Here is a 26,562-nt window from a genome sequence, read left to right as displayed (position 1 = left end):
TGGAGGAATTCAGCTGAGAGAAGGTTTTGCTGGGCAGGAGAAGGAACGAGCAGAGACAGGCCGTTCTCTGTGGTCCATAAGAATGTCAAAATGAGACACCTGGAACTGCGTCACCTACTAGTGGAAGACAGCAAGTACGTAACTGTATGAGGAGGCAGCAGATTAACGTGGGACCACAAATAGACAGTGGATCTGACTCCAGCATCATCGGGAGTTTTCACTAAGCAGAAGGGAATGTCTGGTTGGGAAGGCTGCTCAGACTCCTACCTATAAAAACAAAACCAAAAACCAAAACAGCCTTCCCTGACACGGTAACCAACCACTTCTGTGAGGCTGTAAGTGCAGCAAAGTCAGATGAAGCCCCACCTCTTAGCCTGCTACCCAAACCTCTGCTACTGAATAAACGTGTCTTTCTTGGTCAGGATCTGTCTGACAGCTACTGGATTTTGTCTGATGAAGGTTTTCAAATTACCTGCCTCTACTTTTCCTGCAAGACTCGGGACACACACTATAATGGTTCAGGGAGTAATAAACTGTTTAGAACACAGTCCCATATAATCTCATCTGACCCAAGAGACAACACTGTAATCTCTCTCTCCTGGCCCTATAAAAACCTAATAAATTTGGCAAAATGCATAAATGACATTCCACCAAGGCAGATCTCTCTTTCAGTTCTATAATCCCTCAACAGTGACCTTGTTTCATCACTGACTTTTGTGAATGAGTCTGCAACCCCCTTGCATACAATCAATACCATCTGCAGATCTTTAAGATTAGAGGCCTAAAAAAAAAGGGATTTCTTTCAAAACATTTCATTAGTAAAGTATTTTGCTTCATATTTTTATTGCCACTGACTGTACTGCCTTCTGTCTCTCAAAGCTGAATTTTCTCAGCTGGAAGGTTATTTTTTTCTGCTGTGTCGCCTACCGCTGAGGATGTGAGTCCTCAAAGTAGAGTAATGTCTTACCCTGACTTCCCTCCAGAAAGCCGTCTTTTCTAGGAGGTTTCTGAAGAAGGAGATCTTTCACCTCCATCACTGCTACTGGTGTCTTCTTGGAAGCATTTGAGGAAAAAAAAGTAGCATAAAATACACTTTGCAATAAAACCCACTAAAATACACTCTGAGCAGGCAGACTTTTCAAGGCACAAGCTATGAGATCAAGTTACTATCTGCCTAACACTTCTAGAAATAGCTACGCTGCTCTGACACTAGCCAGTAACACTGCCACAACCTGCCTTTGCCCAAAAAGAACATAGCTTTAGTACAACGTTGTACTGCAGTAAGAAAGGAAAACGTAACGTACATAAAAAACACATCTATAGGTGTTTGTGAGAGTTGACTGGCAATCCGTGGGGGAAAGTCCCCAGTGAAGAAGCTGTAACCTTCCTAGGGAGTTTTCCCCCGCAGATTGCCATACAATCTCTGGCATTCCAGATCTGCCTGATCCTCGCCATCTGAACTTCACCACTACCAAATCCTCAACCAGACTGAACCTCCTCTTCTCCTCAGCAGCCCTAGTATAGCTCACTGCTTACTTGTACATCCATTTGTTAGGGCACAGCCATGCTCCCCAGGCTGTGCTGTACTCTCTAAGTTCACCTTGCTGGTCTTGTGCAAGATGACCTGAGCAGAGTCTTTCCCCTTTGCTTTGCTGGTCCTAGGAGATCTCTCTCCCTTCCCCTCTAGCAACACGGAACGCTTGTGCCAACAGGAAACACACACAGCCAGCTGGCATGTCCCGGGGGACTTCCCCTGCTTCTCGTCTGAAGGCAGATTCTGCAGCACTCACACGACTGTTCCATTCAGATGGCTATCCAGTCCCCGCAGAGGTTGGATGGATACCTGAGCAGGTGGATAATCCACCTTGAGAAGATTCGTCAAAGTTAACTTTGCACAGAAACAGAGCGACAGGTTCAGCCTGGTTCTAAGTGAGAAATCACCCTGAGATGGAAGCTGTTATGCAGAAGGAAATCCTGGGATATGGATTTCCATGGAGCTCCATTATCAGCAGATACTGCTGGGACAGAAAAATCAGAACAGAAAACCAAGGTCCTTAACTGACAGCAAATTGGGTGGCTTTGGCCCTCGCTTCAGGAGATCATGCTGCAAGAGCACTGTGTGCCGAGTTGAGCATGGCTGAGATGTAAGACATCTGTGTGTCGGCATGGTGGGTGGCTTTGGGTAGAGGATGGCCTGGGGGACCTCTGAGTGCTCTTTCCAACCTTGTTCTCTATGAATATGGATCTGCAGATCCACATCTGAGTTGGCTTGTTCCACTCGGCCTGAAGCAAACACAGAGGAACTGGAGTCTGTCTCTGCAAAATAGCCACATTTGTTGAGTCTAGAAAGACAAAGGTTGAGAAAGAATATGGCTACCAACAAAACAATAATATGCTGGGTAAACATCAGGGAAAGAATAACTTAAGCAAAAGCATTCAAAACCAAATTGTTATAATCTGGCAACAAATAAATGTAGACTGGGAATTAGGAAAAGATTTCTAATAATTTAGAAAAGCGAGATGCTGGAACAGTGTTATAATGGCGGCGAAGGGCAAAATACTTCACTGCTGTCACAGGGACCACAATCTGTTTATGAAAGGGGTTATTATGAAAGGGGCTGCATGCTTGGACAGTGGAAAAAATTCAAGTTCTGTGTTCCTATACCTGTCAGCAATGTCTTCGCACCTCTTCACATTAAACGATGGGAGACAACTTCAACCTCACACGCGTGACTGTATGCTCACCACTTCTGGAAGTGAAAAGTTTCTGCTCCACCCATTTGGTGAATGTGAAATTCAAGAGCCTAACTTCACTAACTGCATACACATTTATGTAAGTGTTGCTTAAGGTTTAATTCCTTTGATTCCTGCCTGGAGGATCAGTGCACAGAGAACCACAAAGCCTGAAAGAGGCACCTACAGAGAAGCCAAATCCTCACTCTTCCATGGATACATGGACTTCAACCAGGAAGCGGAGTGCACTTAAGATATAACCACTTACAGGAGTAGGCTTCAAAGTAGATACATTTCAACATTTGAAAATAACCATAAACTATTTTTTATCTATTGTCTGCAGTAACAGGGCTCTCTTAGAGCACCAACAGATGATCACCAAAGGGACTGGCTTAGAGTTTAAAAGTGTTCAGCCAGCTCAGACTGCCTTGCAAGGAACAACTGACAAAATCCTTCCCAGTGCCCTGCTTTGCCTTCTCAGACAGCTTATGAATAATCTTAAGGGAAGCCCTCTGAAGCTCCAGATTTTTTCACATTCCCCTCCCAATATCCTACTTTCTTCGCTTACAAAACTGTGCGTACCTACAGGGAGAGCAAGCTTTACTTTTCTCCAAGCACGATCATAAATTGCAGCAGTCCCCCAAAGCAAGACACTTGCCACTAACCCCAGAAAAATCAAAGTTTGACTAAGAATAGCTAAAATAAGCTTTCTGTGACACAAAGTAACAGGGCTAGGATCCAGTTCTTGCTCAGAGGAATAGAAGGGTGGCATATTAATCTTAAACTATGTCAGTGCTGTAGAATTTCAAAAACTGAAATGATATATGCAGGAAAACGAGGAAATTCCACTAGGGACTCTAATTCATATATTATGGGAGAGATTAAAGAATAATAAATTTTGGAAGGAAGTATTAATGACTATATGGGGCACTGTGAACCTGGCATTCCCTGAAGCCTGGAACTTTGTATACCAAACACTAAAAATGATTTGTGAAGGAGCAGAACACATTAAATGTTATTCTGACCATGACCAGTTACATACTGTACAAGGTAAGAACTCAGCAAAAGAAAAACCTTCCCTTTATAATTCAGAGATGAACAGACAGGATAATATTTGCCATTATGTTAAAGATCTTCGGGAAGAAGAAAGAAGATGACAGCACTTCGAACATTTGCCTTGCTCTTAAAGAAAGGCTGACCACAATGGTCCTGAAAAATCATTAGCGATGCTGATGTGCAGTCACATGCAACAACTTTCACCCTTGACCACAATGGTCCTGAAAAATCATTAGCGATGCTGATGTGCATTCACATGCAACAACTTTCATCCTAAGCTCTTTACAAACTGAGGGAGAGAAGCAAAGTGCTCACAGTGCAGCACGCAGCTTTGCCCTGGGTTTATAGCTCCTAGAGCTGTGTGCTTCTCTTGAGTTCGTATCTTTCCTGGTGTTGGCAACGGTACTCTCTGATGTGCATGCTGAAGCCTGTGTTTCAGCCTTCATGTTTGTCCACTCTGGAGATTATTTTTTTGGCAAAACAAATAAAATCTCTGTTCAAAGAAAGTTAAAGGTGAAAAATTTCCCGCTTTCAGCTAAATGAATTAGAAAATCCCACATATGCATACGTTTTCCACAGAGTTATTCCTACTATGTTAGGAGGTCTCTTGGTGAACTGCTCTGAGGAGACAGAAGTGTGTGAGGCAGCAACCAATCCATTATTCAGGGAACTAGCACAAGACTGACCAGGCCACAAGCAGCTTACAGCTGTACAGCCTCAAGAAGAGGCATGAAATACTAGTTGGGAAATTATGGGACACTTTCACAGAGCCTGTTGACCATCTAACTACAGCTCTTGCCTCTCCCAGCCTCGTACCGGCAATTAAGGCACTGCAGATACAAAGAGAAAGAGATCTGCAGAAGAAAAGGTGGGCAAAGACCGTACTGAAAAGCTACCAAATCAGCCAGCACGTGCAGTAGTCTCCTGGTGGCAGGCCACAGCGTGTGTCTACACAAATTCCCTCAGGTGCTGTGTACCATGTGATGCTGGGCTTACCTGACTTACTTTACTGAACACTGTAGTAAATGGCTACACAAAATCCAGTGTAAATACCAGAGCACAAGCTGCAGCTGCCCCTAAGGAGCTTTAACTTACGCACTATCCCATAAAACTCCCAGGTAGGGAAATGAGTAAAAAGTCTCAATGCTTTCTTATTCCATAACCCCTTTGTGGTAAAGTGTTCTGCACTGAATGTTTCCATTGTTCAACAGAGAACGGGGAAATAAGATTAGCTTGAGATGGAATATCCCATTTTCTCATGCAGTATGTTCTCTAGCCAACTCAGTCTTGCTGGTTTGGCAGAATTCAGGGCTCTCCCAAGACGGTGATTTTTTGAAGGCTGACAAAGTTTGGCACAAACATGTGCATTCTGTGCCATACCCTTCCCTCAGGTGTTACATGTAGCGCTAATGTTCTGCCAGAGCATAAGAGAACAGCATAACAGAGCCTGTTTTGCCTAACAGTTGAATTGTAGCTTTGAACTGTAACTTTTCTTTTAACAGTATTAGCAACCGGGTCCCTTATTTCTCTTCCAACCAGTCAGTGTCATAGGCAACTGCAGATATTTCTCAAAGCTCACAAATGCCGTGTGGCATACAGAACGATTAACTGCAGTCATCGCTCTGGAATCTTTAAGGGGGGAAAAACACAGCTTGGAGAAAATGGATGCAAAGCAATTCCTAGTGTGGTCTGACACACAGGGTAACTTGCAAAACATAACCCTTGACCCAAAAGTCAGGAGTTAAAACACTGGTGGCTTACAGTTCCGGGCAGAACAAGTGGTGCGGAAAGCCCTGAAGATAGCACAGCCAGCATCACTGCAGCACGTGCGAAGCGGGAGGATACAGCGATGACCCACGGGAAAAGTCTTACTCATCTGTGCTCTGCAGAGCCATGTCTCAGGAGTATTTCACATGCCTGAGCAGGTAGGGAGATGGGAGACCCTACACCAGCCAGATACACCACTTCCACACTGTGCAAATGGAGGCACCTTCAGCTGAAGAGATGCTCTTCTTCCATCTGACATACCACACGCTGGTTTTGCTGATACATTTATCGCTCAGAATGGCCACAGCATAGATGAAGAAAACGCAAAGCGATAATGTGAAAGCTGCTGCAGCAATAGCCAGCATATTACTGGGAGTGCAAGCTGGTGCTGGCAGAGCTGGAGAAGAAAGACCCAGCTGAGGTGGGGAGGGAGAAGAACCGTGCAGGGCAGGCTCGTGATCCATCTTCCCCAGGGATAACCGCCTTGTTAAGCTGTTAGTTGAGGTTCTGAAGTCCTGTATCTTACATAGAAGCAATCTCTAAGCCAGCATTGCTAGTGCAGGATTCCCAGCCCTGTTAGCTTACTACTACTTTCCTTTGCAAAATAATCCCAGAAATAACACACAAAATCATCTGCCTCAATTGACTGTGACATGGATTGTGAACTAAAGCACTGCCCGTTATTGCTGGGTTCGTGGTCTCTCATGCAGTCTTAACTGGGCCCCTTGTCAGTAACTCACCATGATGGTAGACCACCACAGATGGGTGTCCCTTGCTATAAGACCGTAGGAAGTACTTTTCTGTCAAACTCCTGCCTCATTCAACTTAAAAGGACAATTGTTAGAATAGAGTCACCCCAATCTAGCTTCTGAAGACAAGCACTCAATGCTTCTACAAAACCTTTGTATGTAATACATGATACAATGCACAAAAAATATTTCCTCTGATATAGTTAGATGACTTCCGGGAGTCAGAAATTCTGGATACTCAATACAAACATTTAAAGATAACATAACTGCACCTTAGCCAGTATGTAAAGTAATGCACGTCCTCTTATTTGCTGAACGTAGAAATCAATCCTGAAGATTGTGTGTCTACTTTGTTGCATGTGTGCACAGCATTTTACAGGGAGACACAAATAATGAGTAATTCTGGTAACCTGGAAGTTTGAATGAATACCTTAGAATTTTTAGATGAATCTCCACAGCACTAAAATTCCAGCAAGCCTCCTTATAATGTGTGCAACACTCTCCAGTTCCAAATGTAACCCTCAAGGAACACATGCATAAATTATAATATATCCACTGGGGAAACCTCTGAAATACTACAAAAAAGGGGGAAATGCATTTTAAGGGGCAGTCTGCTCAACTGTCTGCTTTTAAATACAATTTCAGATCAGGAATAATTAATGGCTGAACTGTGGTTAGCGCTTAGATATTATAAAGAGGAAAAAACAAAACCAATTTCTACATGCTTTCATTACTGTGCAGAGAATGGAAAGGATTATCATTTGAAAATGTCTGGTGAGCTTTTTCTCTTAAACCTTTTGATTAATGTACTTCTGTGCCTTGAATTCTAAGGAGTTTGAACAAAATAAAGATACCATGCAAACCTCTTATTCAGATATATTCACATACTGATCATCTACTAAAATAAACAAGGTAAGTCATCCAAAAGTACTAAAGTAGAAAGTGTTGTCTCCTCTGGAATATTACATTAAATGTTACTGACATCAGGACACATTCTGCACTCCACTGCAAGGGCGGGGGGAATCACAGGAAGAAGAACTATGTATTTTCCAAAATAATTCTAGTCTGGCACCTGTGTGATAAAAGTGGATCCAAGTAAATATAACTGTTGATGTCTCCCCGACCCACACGCCTGCCCAACAGACAGCTCACAGACAACAGACTGCTCTTCACCATGGACACACGGCACTTCAGCATCTGAGCAGGAGCTGCCTACACAGCGCATCACTCCTCTTCTGGCACCGGAGCTGCCTGTCCAAGCCCAGCCAGGCCGTCCAGCATCGGCAGTTTTAAGCAAGCTGGTGAGAGCACAGCCTCTAGGCAAGGCAAGCTTCACAGCTGACGCATGGGTCCTCCTTAAACCACAGAAATGCAACTGGCCAAAGACTGAAACTGGCTTGCAGTGTTCTTAATTTCCCTGCTTTTACCTCTAAGTGATTATCCTTTTGCCAATTCTGATTTGGCTGCTGCTGCTTTAGCATTTGACGGATATAATCATGAGGACACTGGGAAGGTACATCGTAAGTAATTTTCTTCCCGAGTCGTTTTATTGGCTCTGTTCAGAATCTGTTCACAAAGACCACAGCTCCTGCCACTTTGAAGCAGATGAAGCCCCTTTGGAAAAATGGGGAAACGCAGTCTTCAGGGGAAGTAATCAATTCACTGGTAAAGTGAAGGTACTCAGTGGGTTCAATAACTGCATGTAAGGGAGGAGCTGTGCCAGCGGGTAGCAGTGCACAGGCAGCACTCACCTCGTGGAGGTCGCAACTCAGTGATGTTCTCAGTGGCTTCATCATCCGAATCTTCAATCGCTACCACCTTGTATCTCTTGCTGCTCTGTTTGTTCAGCACATGTGGGACCTGCAGCGCAGCCTCTCTCTCTGCAGCCAGGTCCAAATCTTGCTGTGCAAGGTGGGCCCTCAGCTGCCTGATTTCAAACTAGAGGAAAAAACAACACCACATACTGATATCATATAAGCATGGCCAGAAGGCTGTGTTCCTCAGTTGGGGACCTATTACTCGTTTCATCACTAAACTGCTACAGACTGGTCACAGCAAATACTATGCGGTCAAGCTGGGATGCAAGTCCAAGCTGCTGATGCTCTCCCGGAGCCACGTGAGCTGGACCATTGCTCACGATCTACAAATAATGACTGCCTCGTGCTAGTCTTCTATTTTGCGCGTTTGCATTCTGAAGATATGATTTTAGACAATTTTTAACAAATCTACCTGCCAAGTCAAATGACATCTTTATAGAAAACCACTCTTAACAGGTGTTTAGGGATTTAGGTTCATGACAAACATCCCATACCTGCTAGACTTTGTAATGAGGATTTCTGCGGAGGGAGAGTCTATAAGCAGTTCCCAGAACTGTGCTCCCTCACTAACTAGGCAAGGGACACCACAGTCCTCCTCCAGCTTGGAATCTTCTGTACTCAACAGTGTGTACAAAACCCTGGGGAAGGTTGCCACTTCCCTGGCTACTCCCCTCAAATATATGAGCCACAGCAGTCAATAATTTTCTGCAGTCAAGAGGGGATTTGCCTTATGACTGGTGTTATAAAGCAGACACCTCACAAAAAGACAGAAGCTACCAAGTACAATCTGATTGATGGACACAGTGTTTCTCTAGTGTTTGACAGCCACAGGTCTTCCACAATGCAAGAAAGAAAATAATTTCTCTGCAGAGACCCTTATATAACTACTACAAAATCCCACTGTCCTTCCCCTCTGCCATCCAGCACAGCTATGGGGCTGCATAGCAGTTTCTCTGTTCTAAACTCTTTTTAAGATCAGTAGTACAGCAGTGACCAAGTCATATCTAATTATAGAGAGTCTGAGAGCAAAAAGCAAATGAGGCAAGTAATAGGCTAAGGCATTTAAAATTTAGCATTGCTGGGCCTCCCATAGTTCAAGGCCTGAAAAGCCATCAGAGAGCATGATGCTACAGCGAGCCACACTGCACCTGTCACTCTGCATTTACAACAGAGATGGAATTAGCACCTCGATGCTTGAAAACTGGTGTGTAACAGCATGTAGGTTAAATGAATCTGGTTCTGGCTCTTGCCTCTCAGATGCTGACTCAAATCTACTTCGCTGTCAGATTTTGGAATCCACCAGCAGACCTAGTTTGTTCCACCACGGTCCACACCAGACATGGCACAAACCCCAGGCATGCTGCAGAGCAGCAGCCGTTGCTCCAAGCTGTGTAAGCAACTGGAGTTGAAACAAGACAGAATTTCCACAGATTTTAGAAAGAAAAAGGGATTCCAGTTTGCCACATCTGGAGACTATCTGCTTTCCAGAGCATAAGGGAAAGAACTACAGCAACTGGAAGGCCCACTGCGAGACTCAAATCTAAAGAGCAAGAGGGCAGTTTAAGCTTTCCAGGTCATATTCAAATCACCTAAACCAGGGACCTAACAAAGCACAGAGCTTTTCCTCTGACTTGAAATCAGTGGGCAGAAGTCTGGCAGCTGCAGACAGCTGGCTGCATGAAACGCTCACTGCTCTTAACTAAAGGTTCTCTGACAGCGGCAGCCAGAGTATCAGGTAGTACCAGCAAAATACAGCCCTGCTCCTTGATTCCCTCAGTGAAACCTCTATGGCACATCCCAGCGGGCGGGTTTTGTGTTAACCTGTCAGCTACGAAGCAGCAGCAAACTGGTAGTGCTAACTTCTCCCAGCCAGCCCTAAGCTTCCTGAGGCGTAACGTGCCTTTGCCATACCAGAGGTGCCAACGTGTGTCATTCAGTCGTGAAAGGACTGTCTCAAGTTCAGCTTTACAACACAGAGAACTTCAGGTTTTACCTTTGACATGAAAAAAACTCGTAAATCCTAAAATATCTCATATTTCAGTTTTCAAAGGAGAAAGATACCCTTTCGGACACTCCCTTGATTTAAAGGAAGAAATGCACTCAAACACGATAGGCAAAAAATAAGTCTGGAGGTTTTTTTAAAAAAAAATATTGCCTGACCATATGTACTTATTTAGCTCAACTAAAAGGCATTAAGAATTAGGCATCATTACTGTTTTTCTACATTTCATCCTTCAAAAACATTCTTGTGTGTCAGAAAAAGAAATATTGCAACCGAAATGCTTAATTCTGGCCTAGAGGCAGGATATGATTTTTTTTTCTTCACAGAAGACTAAAGAATTAGCAGGTATTTTGTAACACAGATAGATAAAGCTACCTAAAAGTCAGCTCAACAACTGTAGTTCTGCCTCACACCCAATTTAACCAGCTTAAGCATTTACAAAGATTGGCTAAAAATCGTAACAATCAAAAGCTTGAAGGGCATCGCTGCATTTTACAGATATGAAAAAGGAAGCACATTGGGTGAACCTTCCTGCCACGGTGAAAAATGGGGTAAAAGACCAGACCTTCTGATGGCCACTTACATGTTCTATTTGATAAAGCAAGCATTTCCAAATATCCACAGATTATTGTAAATCTTTAACTTCTCCACGGCCATCCAGTTTTTAACAGATGAGCTCATAAATATTATTGTTCAATTCGGCTCTGCCAATGCCAACAAGCTACGAACTATTGAGCCTGGCACACCGGACAAAGCAGCAGTCTGCAACCACTGCTGGGATCACCACTCCGGACAACTACACTTTATACAAACAAGTCTTTATTTCCTATTTAAGTGGGAGAAATGCCTGCCTCGGTTGACTCCGGCCGCGCAGCACGGGGCAGGGGCTCCGCGCAGCAGCCGCCTTCGCGGTTCCCGGGCTCGGCCAGCGCCGCCGGACGCCACCCAGGAGGGGCTCTGCTGCCCCCTGGCGGCCGGAGGCAGAGCTGCAACCCGGCCGCGCAGCAGGAGCACACCTGCCGGGGACGGGCGCACAATGGCACATTCTAGCAGCAGGAACCAGAACCCAGACCTGATGTCTTGGCTCACCCAACGCTTCCCTCATCCACTGCCTGAGGATAAGAAGGTATGCAGGACTTGCAACTTTATAAGTGATATGCGACCCCTCTTTTATTGCTAGCCGCAAACACAATCCACATGCTTGTCTTACTTTCAGCTATTAACGCAGCTAGTTCAGCAGGTCTGCAGTCCAGAACTGAACATGAGAATGTCAAGAGCAGATATGGAAATTGAATTCCTAGGCACAGTAAAGCAGCACAGTGCTCTGGACTTCAGCAACACGTGCAAGGTGAATAGCAGCGCACAGAGATGTTCAGAAAGATAACAGCAGAAACTGATGTTGCCTACAAACCCAACACAGCTGCAGCTAATTATCACAGGCTCTCCCTTCCACTTTTTCATTACCTCAGATGATCAGCTTCCAGGTCCCATTTATGTTTGCCCTAAAGTCTATATAAGTCATTAAAACAGTAGAAAGCTGGAATGAAATACTGTTGCGTAACTAATTTATTTTTTTTATTGACAGAGAAGAGGGTATTTATTTTGATAATGCTGTTCGTCTCACTCCCACGTTCACTGTTACTGATGCAAAGTCATCTGTACGTGCTCCACAGAGATGCAGAACTGTAACCCTGTTACAGATGCAGAGCATAAGATAGAGCCAAACCCCAACCCAATATACTGCATTCAAATGCAAACCCAAAATCTGAGTCTCTAGCATGTTCAAAAAGGGACTGGGTGGGATGAAAAAAAAATAATCACAGTTTATCCTAAGGATCGATTTAAGAAAATGAAGGGATGTTCAATAAAATACCTAGGAAAAGTTAAACAAGAAACTGGTATTTGCTCACAAAAGGCATGCATCTACTCAGGAAATCAGTTTAGTATTAATTATTTCCAATTATTACTTTAAAATTATCCCAAGATATTGTAGAAACTGGAATACAGTTTTAGCCACTAAAAGCAACCCACTAAAAACAAAGGTTAAGTCTAAGAGAAGTGGGTGTTCCTTATGGGCATAATTCAATGAGAGACTGCACAAGCAAATTATGTTGTAGGTGCTTATATCTATCGAACATTATATTGAACACTGACCTCGGGCAGTTCTAATGTGTAAAAGAGCTAATGAGATTGCTCTGACTGCATGTCATACAGTCCAGGGCAGGTTAAATAAATCATTAAAAGGTATAAAATGTAACAGTCTTTTTAAGTAAAAATTCTGGGCCAAGTTAAACACATGAAATTTCTATTTGCAGTAGGAGCTGATGTAGCTATCTGAATGTAGACCTGAGCCTTCCTAACACAGAGTACTGCAGAAGAGCTGTACTGAGAAAACCATGTTGCATGCTTTCAGGTAGACCATCCTTCCTTCAGCCTCTAAGGAAGGATGAACATTATGCATACCATGAGGGGAAAAAAAAGAAAAAAGCATATAAACTTACAAAACATGCTTTGATCTGTTTAAATTAAGACTTACTCATAGGTATCAGCTCTGTGTTAAGAACCTTGTAAATACCACAGAGCGCCAGCAGGCAAATAATGCTGTTGTGTGAAAGAGAACTTGTTGCTATCAAGGAGAGTAAGGTAAACCCTCTCCTGACCCAAGATAGTTACAACCTGAGCACTGGCCCAATTGAGACTGCTACTGACATTATTTACCAGGATACCTATGATATTCATCATCTTTTAACTACATGTACTTTGGTAGCTTCTGGTGGGTTCCTTTATCAGTAAGTTCCAACATACTTTGCAATAGAAAAAATATATTTGAAAACTACATAGTCTCACAGCTAATCTAGGCTGAAATGGGCCTGTGAGGGTCATCTAGTCCAACAACCCACTTAAAGCAAGTCCGCTTAGCTCAGGTTGCTAAAAGCCTGTCCTGTCAAGTTGTGATTATCTCCAAGGTTGTATACACCACAACCTCCCCAGCAATCTGCTCCAGTGCCTGATCATTCTAGCAAAAATGTTTGTTCTTGTATCACATTCCAAGCTTGGGTACTGACACCCTGCACCTCTGAGAAGAGCCTGGCTACACCTGCCCATAAGGGAGCTGAAGACAGCGATAAATGTGTAATACAGGTGGCTAATGTGAAAATACCAAGAAAAAAAAGGGAGATTCTTATATGAGACCATCTGTATGAGTAGATTGTCAGGCATGAATAGAAAGTTAATTGATGGTAAGTTTAAACTTACTTAAGTTCGTTCAAAATTTGTTACATGTCCTCTTGTTGCACAAACTTCGCAACATTTTGGCAGGAAACAAACCAGAAAGAACTATGGGGCAACCTCTGCATCTCCTCACTCAAAGAATGCATCAGGTGATTATTTATAAGCAGGTAAAATGATAGAGACCTACCCAAAGCTCTAGACAACATCTTAGTTTACATGCCTGGTTTTATAAAATGTGCCACCCACCCTATCAGATATTATACAACATGCATGTAAGACTCAAAAAGGGGCTTAGCAGTGAATCATACAGTACTTCCCTTTAATGGCCTAGCAACGGAGTATGATTGACATAGTTTCAGAGAGATCAATGAACATTTTAGCCAGAAGCTTATTCGTGTCTAATGCAGGAGCAATAACTTTGCTCAATTCTATTAGTGCTGTCTGTACAGAATGCCCTGCCCTAAAACTCATCTGCCACTGGGATACAATCCAATGTTTATTTCCATTAGTTTAGCCATTGTTGGTAACAATAAAAATCAGGAGACAGTTGCAAACTAATGATTTACGGACAGAATGAAACACGGGATGACCTTGGCTGCCTTCCATTCACCAAGAAAATGACTGGTAGTTTGAAATAAATTAAAATTATTGCAAAAGGATAACATAAGTTATTCCTCCGATAGGTAATTTTACCAGCTAAATAGCCCTGTCATTAAACTAGCAGCTGTTGGACAAATTATATTCCAAGATAAAAATTATAATTTCCATAGTAGTTGCAGCTTTGAGAATGATGAAACTCCCAGTTCTATAGAAGCTGACAGAAAAGGAGCTCCTGCGATAAGGCTGAATACAGAGTCTTGGCTGGACTGTACTCAGCTGAATGACTCTTGTGAAAGTTAAGCAGAAAATATCACATAAGTATATCTATTATCAGAAGTGGAAATTCCTTTACAGGTGATTCCAGAGGAAAAAAGCAACTTCCCTGACTGGAATTCACATTGTTAATGAAATTTTGGAACTCTGTTTTTCAATTTAAGTTATTCTGATAAAACAATACCATCAGCAAAATACTCTTCATGTTTTTCACAGTAATTTCAGTGAAACTTTTTTACCTTTTACCTTTACCCATTTTTAGAAATCCCTGCTACTGTGATTGTTAACGTTTCTCATGTTTTGTGAAGTCCTATACAGCCACCTCAGCCCTTTCAGTATTTTCTGCCTTGACTACCCTCATGCTCCACTCCCTTTCAATGACTTCTTTCTTGGCCAATGGACAATAAATAAAACTGCAAACTACTCAAACAGTTTCAGTGGGGTACTACAGAGAACAAAGCAGTAGTCCATGCAACTATAAGTTATAAAACATATTCTGGTTTTCACATGTATGGCTAGCCAAAAATCAACATCTGGAAAGAGTTTTCATGTTTGCAGAAGTATGTCTCTAATGTCATTTAGGAATGGAAATGTACTTTATAGTTGTGATACCCTATCACTGGCCAAAAAAAATGTACAACTGACAAAAGAAACAGATTTCAAAAAGTATGATGAAGGGAGGTTGCATCTTTCCTGCATTTATTTTTTTAAAGCAGGAACTCTCGGTTTTGCCTGTCATGTGTTAAGTACCAGCTTCAAAACAGGAAGGCATGGGACTTCTCAGAGAACTGGCCACCAATTATTTTGGTTTTAAATCTTGAACAAAACAGGCTAATACTTTTTCCCCAGTTTCTCTTCAGAAATAATGAATATTTTGTCTGAAACGTTCAAAATTAATTTCATCTGCAGAAGATGCCAGACTTTGAGAATTTCAATCCCAATTGCCTGATAAGCGGCAAAGCAGTAAGAAACTGAACACAGGATCTCAGAAAAGAAAGTGTTGGGACTTTCTGACAGGAATGTTTTCAGCCCTGTCTATAATTATCAAGTAAACTCAAATCATCAGTGTGATCACAAAGATGCAGCCTCACAATGAATCAGTATCTACATCCACTACTGGGGTGTAGGCAACCATGGTGGCTTGCCCGTTCTTCCTACTTGGGCTGGCACTGGTATGTCCCAGCATGTATTAGAGGCAACAGGTCAACCCCTACAGGCCACTGCCAGCCACCCTATCTGCCATGCCAGACATGGCACCACACACACAGCAGACTGGAATCCCTTGTGGCCAGCACTCCAGATTTGGGAACAGCCAGACTGCTGAGGCAAACCTTCACCCAAAAACACAGGGATGCACACAAATGCCACAAACAAGCCATCCTTAAAAAGGTCAGAAAAGATGATAAAATGAAAAAGCAAAAAAACTGGCAGAATTTTAGACATTAAATACCATTAGGAGACATTTTTCCCACCAGATACTGTACACAATGTTAATGTGAATATTATAATGCTGATAAGTTGTTCCTGACTGAATTATGAAGCTAATAATTTACAAAGGAAAGATGCAGTACTTGTGTCAATGTCTTACGTTGCTAACTGTAGCAAATTAGTACATTTACCTCATATTATACAGCTGAGACATTTGTTTGGCAGGCAGCCAGGACAGTAAAATAAGAAGGATTAGCATGCTGTCATTTTTCTATAGTCCCTATTTTTCCATAGCTGATGACACTTGAAAGCTAGGAGAGAACCTGCTTTGTTTTCACAGATTTACTCATCTACCAATGCAGTATTTCTTTGTGCTTGATGTACAGCTATGCTGTAACCATCAGAGCTCAGATTAGGGCTACTATGCTCAGATGTTTTGCAAGCCGGGAATGCAGATAAGAAGTATATGGATGAGAATGGAGAGCAGCAAAAGCTGCTCCTGAACCCCACCTGGGATGAGTCCACCTTTATTCAAAGGCTATGAAATAACACCTAAAATTGTCTAGAGATTGAGAGTGTTATCTGGCTGCACAATACATTTCCTACAATTCAGTGTTTTCAAATGTATGACTGTCAAGAACTTTAGCCTAATAGTTGTCTGTCTGACAGACAAAATACTGCAACAGGAGTCCAGAAATCATTGATTTGCCTAGTGCATTTGGTCAAAGAATAATCCCTCCCCTGTAAAATGGGGTATATACCATTTCCTAGTTCTTTTCACAACCATGACAGAGCCATGAATCAATAACACTGTGCAAAGCCATCATGAAGAGGACTGAAGTTTTGCCATTGAAGATACTTAGACAGTTGGAAGAAACTAATTTTTGGCAAAAGTCAAGCCTAAGTTTTAGGAATTGGTTACGGTTAACATGAGAGACTCTCTAAAACAGTGCTATGAAATGACACACAGTGTCAACAGGTCTTTGAAATTCATCACACAGACAAGACAACCTAACACTACCAAGAGTTCATTGCAGCATCCTAGGCTGAGACCCCGGAGACCTGGAACTAAATCTAAAAAGCCATTTGGGGACTTAAAATACTTCTGAAACCATCAGTATTTAGCTTCCTCGGTAAAATGTGGGCACCTAAATCTCTGCTTCAGATTATGTACCTTTTGGGCTGTTGGTCTGTTCTGGGACAAGTTGCCTCTCCTGTCTGCTCAGGCCTGTCAACTTTTTGACTGATTAAGCCATTCAGACTTACAAGTCTCCTCATTTTTGTATTTGAAAAGCACCTACCACAAGTGGGAAGTGGGAACTGAAGCTAGAAATCTCCAGGATTTATTTGGACACCTCACAGTTACCCTTACAACTGACACAAGAAACAAGTCACTTGGGCAATCATTCTGCTGTGGTTTGACGGTTACCTGAACGCCCACCTAGGGTGGGCCTCAACATGCATCCCCGGTATCCCTGGTTTCTACTTTAAGTTAAGCTATTCAAGAACTCATTTGCATGAGACAAACTGCAAAAACTCCTGGCTCATTGCCCAAAAACAGTGGTTTTATGTGTTTTTCATGTGAAGGTATTAATTTGAGATATTTTAAGCTTTACCTTCCCTTACCTCAAAAGACTGAATCACTCAACATTTGGGGGCCTGGGAAAAGTCTTAAATCTTGACTTGGTTCCAGGAACTAGAAGCTTCTATTGCAACATTTTGAATCTGCCAAAAGAGTCTCTGACCTACAGGGAAGCTGCATTCTGCATTTAAAGCAGGGAGATTCATTAGCTTTCAACTGCATATACTTTTCCTAGGAATATGGCCTTAATATATCTGCAACTGCTAATACAGCCAACAACAGCAATCACTTTGGCATGTTCTTTGTATCATGTCTAGCTATCTTTCCTCAATCAGTTAATTACACACTGGAAGCACTCTTTTTTCTATTTCATACTTTTGTTTTCCTCACCTTAAAAAACAAAAGCACAGCAGCAGAGGGAGACAACTGCTGTTTCACAAATAGCATGCTGACGATAGCCTGGCTGCGGCTAATACTTCCTTAACACCGAGACCTGTCACCTTACACTAGAAGTCCTAGGGATACTTCACAAACCTTAACTTGCAGCAAAGTACATGAACTGTTTGATTTGCCATGACAAGCTATGCGTAAAGAAAGACATAACTGAACTTTACCCCTTGTTCTTGGCAGATCTGGGTTAGTCTTTCCAGCTGCTCATCTTGAATAACCTTTGCCTTCTCATATTGCTGAATCATCATCTCCATCTCCACTTTCACTGGAAGGACATAGGCTGGAAAACACAAATAAGCACTTAAAGTAACCCAGCTGTGATTAAGTTTTTTTATCAGAGGGAAAACCTTTACAGGCCAAAAAGAGTGTCACCCCTTTCACTTGCATCTGGAGAACTAGAGTATTTCTTATAGAAAAAGCACTGGACTATTTCTTGTGGGGAAGGATAGCTAACATGTGCAGTGCATCAGCAGGGTCTAGATGTTGTTTGGTGAGACCTCCATTCGCCTGGCTGAGCTGAAAGGCGCCCAGCATGCTCCTCCTAGCTTCTGCTGCACTAATACAGTTCTTTTCCAGTGTTTACCACAGAATTCCTGAATTGTGTGGTAGGAGGATTTTCTGCTTAGAGTTAGGCCCATCCCCTCTAAACCTGAACAGCATGGCTCCCTTAGGAAAAGAACTATTCCAGAGCCCAGGGCACTTAATTCCTAGACTTCGCTGTAAGAAATGAATCCTTAATGGAAATAGCAGAATAAGAGGGATATTTCAAAAAAAAACGAAAAAGACGTGTGTCTTCTATTGTTTTTCCAAGCTGCAGCCCAGTTTTCAATAGGTCTTCTGAACACCCCTGGCAATTTTGCTCCTGTCATAACTATGGCAAACTCAGACTTGATCAGCAAGGCTGTTCAATGCATACTGCAATTCTTGTTGTTTTCTGAAACTACAGGAGATCCCGAACTTTTCTTGGACGCTTCAGTCGGAGAGCTTTCTTCAGCTCTGAATACAGAGCTTCCTGGGCATCTAAACCCAACATACCAACTTGATTCAGATCTTCCACATATGAGCAAAGTGACCATTTATTCCTTTTCCGCTTCTCTTCTCTGTAACCTGCAATGCCTGAAATCACTGAACACAAAGTAGAACAGTGAAGTCCTTGCTTCCAAGCACTGCCACCAGCTCTGCTCTCTGCAACCTCAACTTGCTGGGGCTTTATCATCTTCCCTGGTGCTTCCCTACAGAGATCTGTGCAAAACAATACCAATTCATGCTTCATTGCACACCAGCCCCGCAGAAAGCACCTTCAGCATGGAACCCCCATGGTGAGAAAATGCTCCTGGAATCTGACATAAAAATAGTATTACAGATGAAAACTTGGAAAAGAAAGCCCCAAGACAGAGTTAGCTGTATGGAAATAGAGAGGGTGCAGCAAAGATCAGGAAAGCAGATTGGAAGCAATTATTTTGCAGAATCAGGAAGCAGGTCAGGGCATTTGCTTTACAGGATAGGGGATGTGAAGATGTCTAACAGAAAACCAAACCGATCGATTATAAAGGCTCCTAGGTAACAGGAGATACACAGCCATGAACTTGAGACCTGCTCTCCTCCATGGGAGTCATAACTTTTCTGTTCAGTGCTTTTAAAATGTAAGAGGAATGAGAACGACAGAAACAGTGGTGGCAAAAGAAACTTTTTGTATTTTTAAAAAATCTTTTTTCCGATCCTGCCAGGTAATTCTGGGGAGTCATAAACTGTATCACCACTCACCATCAACGATCCTCTTCACCCTCCATATTCGTAGTGTGATAATAAGGCTGATAGCATCCCATGGGCTGCTGGGGCCATTAGCCACTGTTGAGGCCACCATTGGTGCCAAGGACAAGATTATGACAGCACCATCAAACACCTAAAGAGAAATCAGCTTTTTCAAACCCTTCCTAAAGACCGTAATGCTGCCATTCCTGCTTGGGGTCTTGAAGGGCTCCCACTTTGCCAAAAAGAAATGCAATTACAGTACATATTTGAAAGGGATCAAGCTACGGAAAGGCTGCATCCTTTTTAGGCAGCACAACAGAATTCCTTTGTGCATTTTATGAGGTGAGAAGAGATAAACTGTGGTGGAAGGGCAGGGAGAGAGAAAGGTATTTGGAAACACTGGCCAAAATCCCCAAGCAGAAGTGATAGCCTAAATGATATTACAGCCAAAGAGTTTTATTATCATTGGTATTTATTACCTGATTACTTGGCATTATGTCATCCCAAAAAAGGATACAGCCCCTGCCCATAGATCTTACTGTCTAAATGAAGAGATCAAGATGACAAGTAGAAAACGATGGAGCAAAGAGACTTGATGGCTCTTGGTCACGTCCTGACTGCACAATGTGTGTGGGAATGGCTGTGCATCAAGACAGAAAGACTCCCTGCTCTCACCTTTATTGAGCAGCTAGGTTTCCAAGGATTTTGACAACTGGGACTATTCAGAATGATTTGTATGACATTCGTTGCACTGGGATTAGATCAGAAAAGAATATTGTACAAAGTATTAGAAACGTGTGAGTAAATAAATTTCAGAGCAAACTGGCAATGGTGGTGTGCCTGCCCTACACTCACCTAGCAGGGTAGAAAAGAATAAATACCATGTTCTCACTCCTACTGAGACATTTCCCAGCTGCCAAAGACCATTGATTAATGGTTTGCATAAGGAAGTGGGACGGATTTTTATAAGCACCACACATTCAGAATTGTGCGTAACAATTTAGTGTGTTGAAAAGAAACACTTCTTACTGCCACCATTTCATGGGCAGTGAACAATATGACTCCATTTCAAATTACCAAAATGAATTATCAGAAATTGCTGCATTTAGTCTCACTAATGAGTCTCTGAATCAGTAATTTAAGTTTCACTTCAGTTTTTCTGAAAAACATGTTAAAAGGTTTACAACTTTAGTATTAAAATGTGTGAGCCTCTAGACCGAGAAAACCCATTTTTTTCTTCTGGTGCATCCTATGCAGTATTAATTTATCAGACCGGTATCAAGAAAGAGCTTTTAATTTTTCTGATCTCCAGATTTCTGTTAAGTTTAGGATTATGTGTTGCTTCTAACACATGTATTTCCTTATCTGCCTTTGCAACAGTATGCACATTCTACCTCATTTTTAATTTGAGGTACAAATTACAGTGTTTATCATAATTGATTTTAATTAAAAAAAAATTCACAACAAAATTGGGGGGTTTGCCAAACCACTATTTTTTATCAGAAAGTTTGTGTTGCTCATTATCCCAGGGTGGCAGTACCAACAGTCAGACTAGCACAACTCTAACAAAAGAGACACAAATAACAAAAATGCCACAATCCCTCCTTTCTTAAAATATTTCCAAATATTGCACTCTTCTCAGTGTCTCACATAGAGAGACGACATCATACAGCTATGTATACCTGCATGCAATGAGAAGAATGTGCATATTTATCAGAGTTAAAAGATACTGTATTGCATCAGGTCTACAACAAACTGCTACCCAAAGCAGTTTGAATATTCTTACTGTGTGTGTCTCAAAAACAGTACAAAGAGTAGGAGTGCTTACCTCTATTTTGTTTTCAATGTAATCCCATATGCCAAGGACCACAATCCTCAAAATAGTCTAGTAAAATAATTAGGGGGAAAAGAGACGATGAATGTTTTTGTAATTTTAGACAAACATTTAGTCTTTTATCTGTTTAGGGGATAATTTTTTGTCTTTATTTAAGCATTATGCATTTCTTCCGAATAATAGTAAGGATCTAGAAAAGCTACGCTTCTGTATTATAAATGCAGGTGTTGCTTTCCCACCACTATATTGACTCAGTGAAACTTCCATAAACAACTTTCCAGTTCAAATGTTCATCAGCCTTTCCATCCTCCTACAAATTCGCTTTTAGACTTGTCAGATTTAGATTACCCATCCCTCTCCACCCCACCCCCGACCCAAACCTATACAAGATCCACTGTGGGGCCCCCTCAATTGGAATGGGGGAAGATTCTCTTTTCTTGCCATCTTTGATATGCCAGTGCTTACTATTTTCTAAGAAAAGAGAGGAGGCACTGCCCTCTCTTGATACCTAAAGAAACTGACATTTCGTCAATCTGAAGAGCAGAGGCTCCTACTCTCCCCCTCTGGAGTACAGGGCTCTTGGCCTACTATGAAACCTCCCAGAAAGTCACAGGATAAGGGAGAAAAATATCTCTGTGATCTTCCTCTACAAAGTAAAACAGCTATACGTAGCGTCAGTAGCTAGAAAAGAGGAATAAGGAGCGAACACAGAATGAACCAATGGTGAATTCCCATTTAAAAATTCAACGGCATCTTTCCTACTGATTTTTAACTTGGCTTTCGGAAAATGCAATGCAAAAATAAAAATCAATCATCCAACTAATGACTGAAATTGAATTCACATAAAAGTGTAACTGGTAGGGACATCTTCTGCCAACAGCAACATCAAGGTCAGATTTTGACAAACTGTACAGGCACGAAAAGTCTAACTGCAGCTGCATGCCTTGCGAAAAAGATCAAAATGCTACTGTCTCCATCACAGAACAGTACTAATGACAGAGCTCAGCAGGCCTGTGTGTGGGGGGTGACCAGGCCAAGAATTGTGCAGAAAAAAGTTACTCTGATGAATATATGTATCTCTTCTTCATTACAAATACAAATATATTAAATCCCAACCAACTCTGAATTTATGCCAAACATATCAGCGCTAATTGCAGAACACCACTGGGTTTTTCGGTAGTGTTCCCATGCATGGTTCTGCCAACCCCCATGAGCCCAATTGCCTGACTTGGCCCAGGATGACTGTACCAAGTTCTGTCTTGGCCCAAACCTGGGTAACAGCACTTAATCCTGTTTCGCAGAGGGGGACATTGCTGTGGGAGATACGGTCCTTTCAGACCCCGGCCTCATACCATCAATGAGCAGGAAAGGAAACCAGCCAACGCTTACTCAGAAATGGCGTATGAGGAGCATTGGCCAAGTCTGGCTAAGAAAGGGAGTCACTAGCCAGAAAAGAAAGCACAGTGCTCTCCTTCCTCTACAAAAAATTACGAGACTTTACATAGACGCCAAGAACTGTTAATGCTGCTGGTCTGTGCTCCTAAAAAGAACATTTTACTTCCAAAGCATTTTACAAATGCAGTGTAGGAATAAAGCTCACAGCAATTTCCTTATTGACTTATATGTTCGACGTTTCTATGTGGAGGAAGAGGTACACAACAGCAGCTCCTCAAATCCCTCAACGACCCCAAATTCACCAGCATGATGTGATGTAAACACAACGTGTAAGTACACATGCTGCTGTAAAACTAAGGCACTCCTGCAGCCTCAGCTCAGGCCTTGAGCAGAATACTTTCAGACAAAACCATCCCAGCTCCTCTGTAAGCACCTCCCTTGCTCCCCCGCTGAGAAGCTCCACAAAACTTAAGCACAAGTTACTGGTGAGCCTGTGAGTTCAGCTGTATCCGTTACCCTCAGGTCTGCCACAGCCAGTTCCACAGTGGCCAGACATTGGGAAATGTAGAAGAGGTGCCTTCATTAAAGCTTGGATGCTACCCTTCCTACAGCAATTCTGTTGACAGCATAGAGAAACCTGGCTCCTTCTACACCTAGGCAGCATTTATGAAGTGCTAGGTCAACTAACTAAATGATGGCTGAACACTCAACACCTTCACAGTAACTGAGGGTTAAAATCTTTTGACCTTTGGATAGGTGTGCACAAAGGTATTTTCACTGAAATAAGGTGTATCTGCACAAAGAGATTTGAAACACTGTCTCACAACCCTAAATATGATTTAACATGGGGCTGTTGAGGGAACATGAAAAAGGATTTTCCTTTCTACCTTTTTGAATTCCTCATCACAGTGTTTAAATCAGACTGTGCTGCTGTCATATTAATGGGTGTGAGCAGTTCCAGGGGCTGGAAGCTAGCACAAATGTTTCCATTTTCAGTCTGCTGGTGTGAATCAGCACAAGTCAGCAGTGACTGTGAGTCTACTCAGCAGACAATTTAATGCAGTAATGGTTGTTGGTGCTACCTCTGGAAGATAGGTCCCCTCTTCACAAAATACCTTGATGATTAGCATCTTTGCTCTCAGCTAGAGCAGACACACTGTGGGAAGGGGGAGTGTAAGGGCAGAATGAACCCAGCTCCCCATCTGAGATGCACTCTTCAGAACAAACTGGGCACAGCTTGTTCTGTATGGAAGGTCTTAAAGATATGTATCAGCAATGTCACTCTTAACAAAAAAAGCCCACATCGTCACTGAAGTGACAAGACTGTCAGGCAGCTTTTCCTTGGTGCCCTGGGGAAAAGTACCATGACTTAGAAAGTCACAGACCGCATGCGTCTGGAGACACAGGTGCCATACACTTACTACTCACTGGCCAGTCTTCACTAGCAGCAACACCAAACTAGGTTTAGCTTCCTCTACTCTCCCTCTGTTCGTACAAAGCACAAGATACATCCACTGCTGCTGCCATAACTCTTACCCAGAGGAGTCTGAACCAAGCAAACGTGGACTTCACCGAGCAAATCTCCCTGACTGTTCAATATCATACTTTGACTGAAATGAAAGCATTGGCATTACCTATAAACAACATCTTAGTACTTTCCCTAAACTATCAAAAATATATTTCAAACAAATACATATTGCATTTGATTGTGTACTTTCTCTGTACAGAACCTAAAAAATGAGAACCTGTAGCAGAATCTGAAAAAAACAGAGACAGAAATCAATAATCCAGGAAGCTTCCTATGTACATGTACCAAACCAAAAAACGCATATGAATTAGGAGAGAATTGCAAACTGTTCATCACAGACAAAATATAAACGTTAGTCACAACTCTACCATTTGTAGACTGTAGAATCTAGAAGAAATAGGGAAAAAATGGAGCAGCACTGCTGTTTCCTACTGATGTGCAGGCATTTTTCAGCACTGTAGCAAATGCACACATAGTTTTGCATTACACAGGCATTCTGCATTTTGGGACAGATAGATTTGAAAGCAAACGTTAAATATCAGTGGGAGTACTCTTCTGTTAAAGGCCACTGCCAGCTTGTTTTTTGTACTTGCAAAAAAATGCTTTAGCATTTCTTGACTAGAAGTCTTTCAATTAGAACGTCCTTAACATACAGATTTTTTGGTTGTATCAAAGGTTGTACCTTTTTTGTTTTATGAGAAAAGCTAAACTATAACATAAAAGTCTGTCCAGTGCACTAATAAAAGGGAAACGACTGAAGACTTCTGTTAACTTCTTTAACTCGCAGGAAATGCAAAGAGAAGTAAAATTTTAAACTGTTTTTCAGACAGAAATGTAATTTTGAAGTTGACAGTATCCCTTGGTGACAACACAGTTGTCTGACCTACATTAAGTGTCCTCTGTGAAGTTTATGAAGCACTGTGTGACACTGCAGGTTTTCTCTCTAAGGGAAACCTGGTCAAGTCCTTTGCTGAGCCACCTGTGTGAATTCCCACAATCTGTGCGAGCTGGCTACATTTGTCAGCTGACTGCAAATGTGCATTAGGTAATTTTAAATACTTTCTTGCTTGCAGTTAGTATGCAATTTTCTAGTCAGTGACTCACTGTGCCAAATTAGTCCATAGATTAAAGAGATCAAAAGCAGGCAGCACAGGAGGTGAAGCAGGCCCACCAGGTTTAGCTAACAGCAAAGAGAGCAACTCAGCACTTGAAGATGGAGTAGTGGTAGCACACGAGACAGGAGGAGGGAGTGGGGTGGAAGAGGTGTCTTTAGAAGAGCCCTTCTTCCTTCCACTGCTACAAAACCAATCTATCTGTTACAGAGTATCTTTAACTCTGACTTGTACAGAAACTCTGAAGATTAAGCTTCTGCCTTTCGGATATACCTTGTAAAGATAAAGTATTTATTGAAATCTTTCCCAGAAAGAACACCTTGTACCCAAACTGTAATATATAACCTCACTGGTTTGGGTCACTCCACAGAGGCCTTAGCTCATTCCCTCCTTCAAAGAATCTCCTCTCGCTATCTTCTGGTGCACCCATCCTGAGACCCTGCATTGGCTGTTCTGGCACACGCTACCCCCAGCCCACCAGCGCACGGAAGAACTTATCAGCATCTTTAAACTGAGATCTCCTGTTTCCAGTGCATAGGCATCCTCCTCACGTGGTTCCTCTTCCGTCAAGCTCTCAAAGGCAACACGTAACTACTGACCTTACTCCGCATATTGCCCAGTACAAAACGCTCCCTGTGTACTGTGCTCTGTAACTGCTGTGGCTCTATTAGCACATGTGGTCACAGAGAAATAATTAACTGCAAAAGCGTGGTGACACCCACAGACATGAACACAGTATATTCTTTATGCTTTTTCACTGACTACAGCTAATACTACCCTAATAGGATACAGGATCCAAATGCATAAACACTGCAGGTCTATGTGTTCTTCCATTCTCCCGTAATACCTGTTCTTAGGATATGGAAAAAAATAATTAATTTTAAACTGACAACTCTGGATGGATTAGAAAGGGCTTTTCGGGAACAGGAACAGCTTACTAGAGACACAGTGCACTACCATAAGGTAAATGCAGATTGGATAGAGAACTGTTCTTAAAAACCCTGCATCAGACGTTCCCTCCGGGCCCGATTACACTAGCACCAATTCCTGTCTTTGAAGTGCACCACGTAAAAGGTGCTGGACTGTCACTGTCAAGAGATGAAAGCACAGATGAAGCACGGACAGAGCACACCATATAGGTCAGGTATATTCTTGGAAATGACACTGGCAGACTGGCATTTCAGGAAGGTGTCTAGCTAAATTCCTAGACTTCCACAAAACCATTTTCCTTGGTAACTCCTTTTTTGTGAAGC

At 42.2% G+C, this 26,562-nt stretch overlaps 1 protein-coding gene across 5 annotated transcripts in view; it reads right to left on the bottom strand.

Moving 5' to 3' along the window:
- Positions 1-26,562, bottom strand: part of TMEM266 (transmembrane protein 266) — an 86,530-nt gene that overhangs the window by 7,200 nt on the left and 52,768 nt on the right. For 4 of the 5 annotated variants that reach the window (XM_055715608.1, XM_055715607.1, XM_055715606.1 and 1 more), the window contains 4 exons: positions 21,269-21,325; positions 19,453-19,591; positions 17,853-17,968; positions 8,057-8,243 (listed from right to left, as the gene is read on the bottom strand). In XM_055715608.1, coding sequence (XP_055571583.1) covers positions 8,057-8,243; positions 17,853-17,968; positions 19,453-19,591; positions 21,269-21,325 — 499 coding nt within the window. The remainder of the gene's footprint in view (positions 1-8,056; positions 8,244-17,852; positions 17,969-19,452; positions 19,592-21,268; positions 21,326-26,562) is intronic. The other variant, XM_055715610.1, reaches the window with a different exon arrangement.

The sequence above is a fragment of the Falco cherrug genome, chromosome 7, assembly GCF_023634085.1.
Source record: "Falco cherrug isolate bFalChe1 chromosome 7, bFalChe1.pri, whole genome shotgun sequence".
Taxonomy (NCBI): Eukaryota; Metazoa; Chordata; class Aves; order Falconiformes; family Falconidae; genus Falco; species Falco cherrug.
The sequence above is the reverse complement of the archived record's forward strand: the minus strand, read 5'-3'. Positions and strand labels throughout refer to the sequence as shown.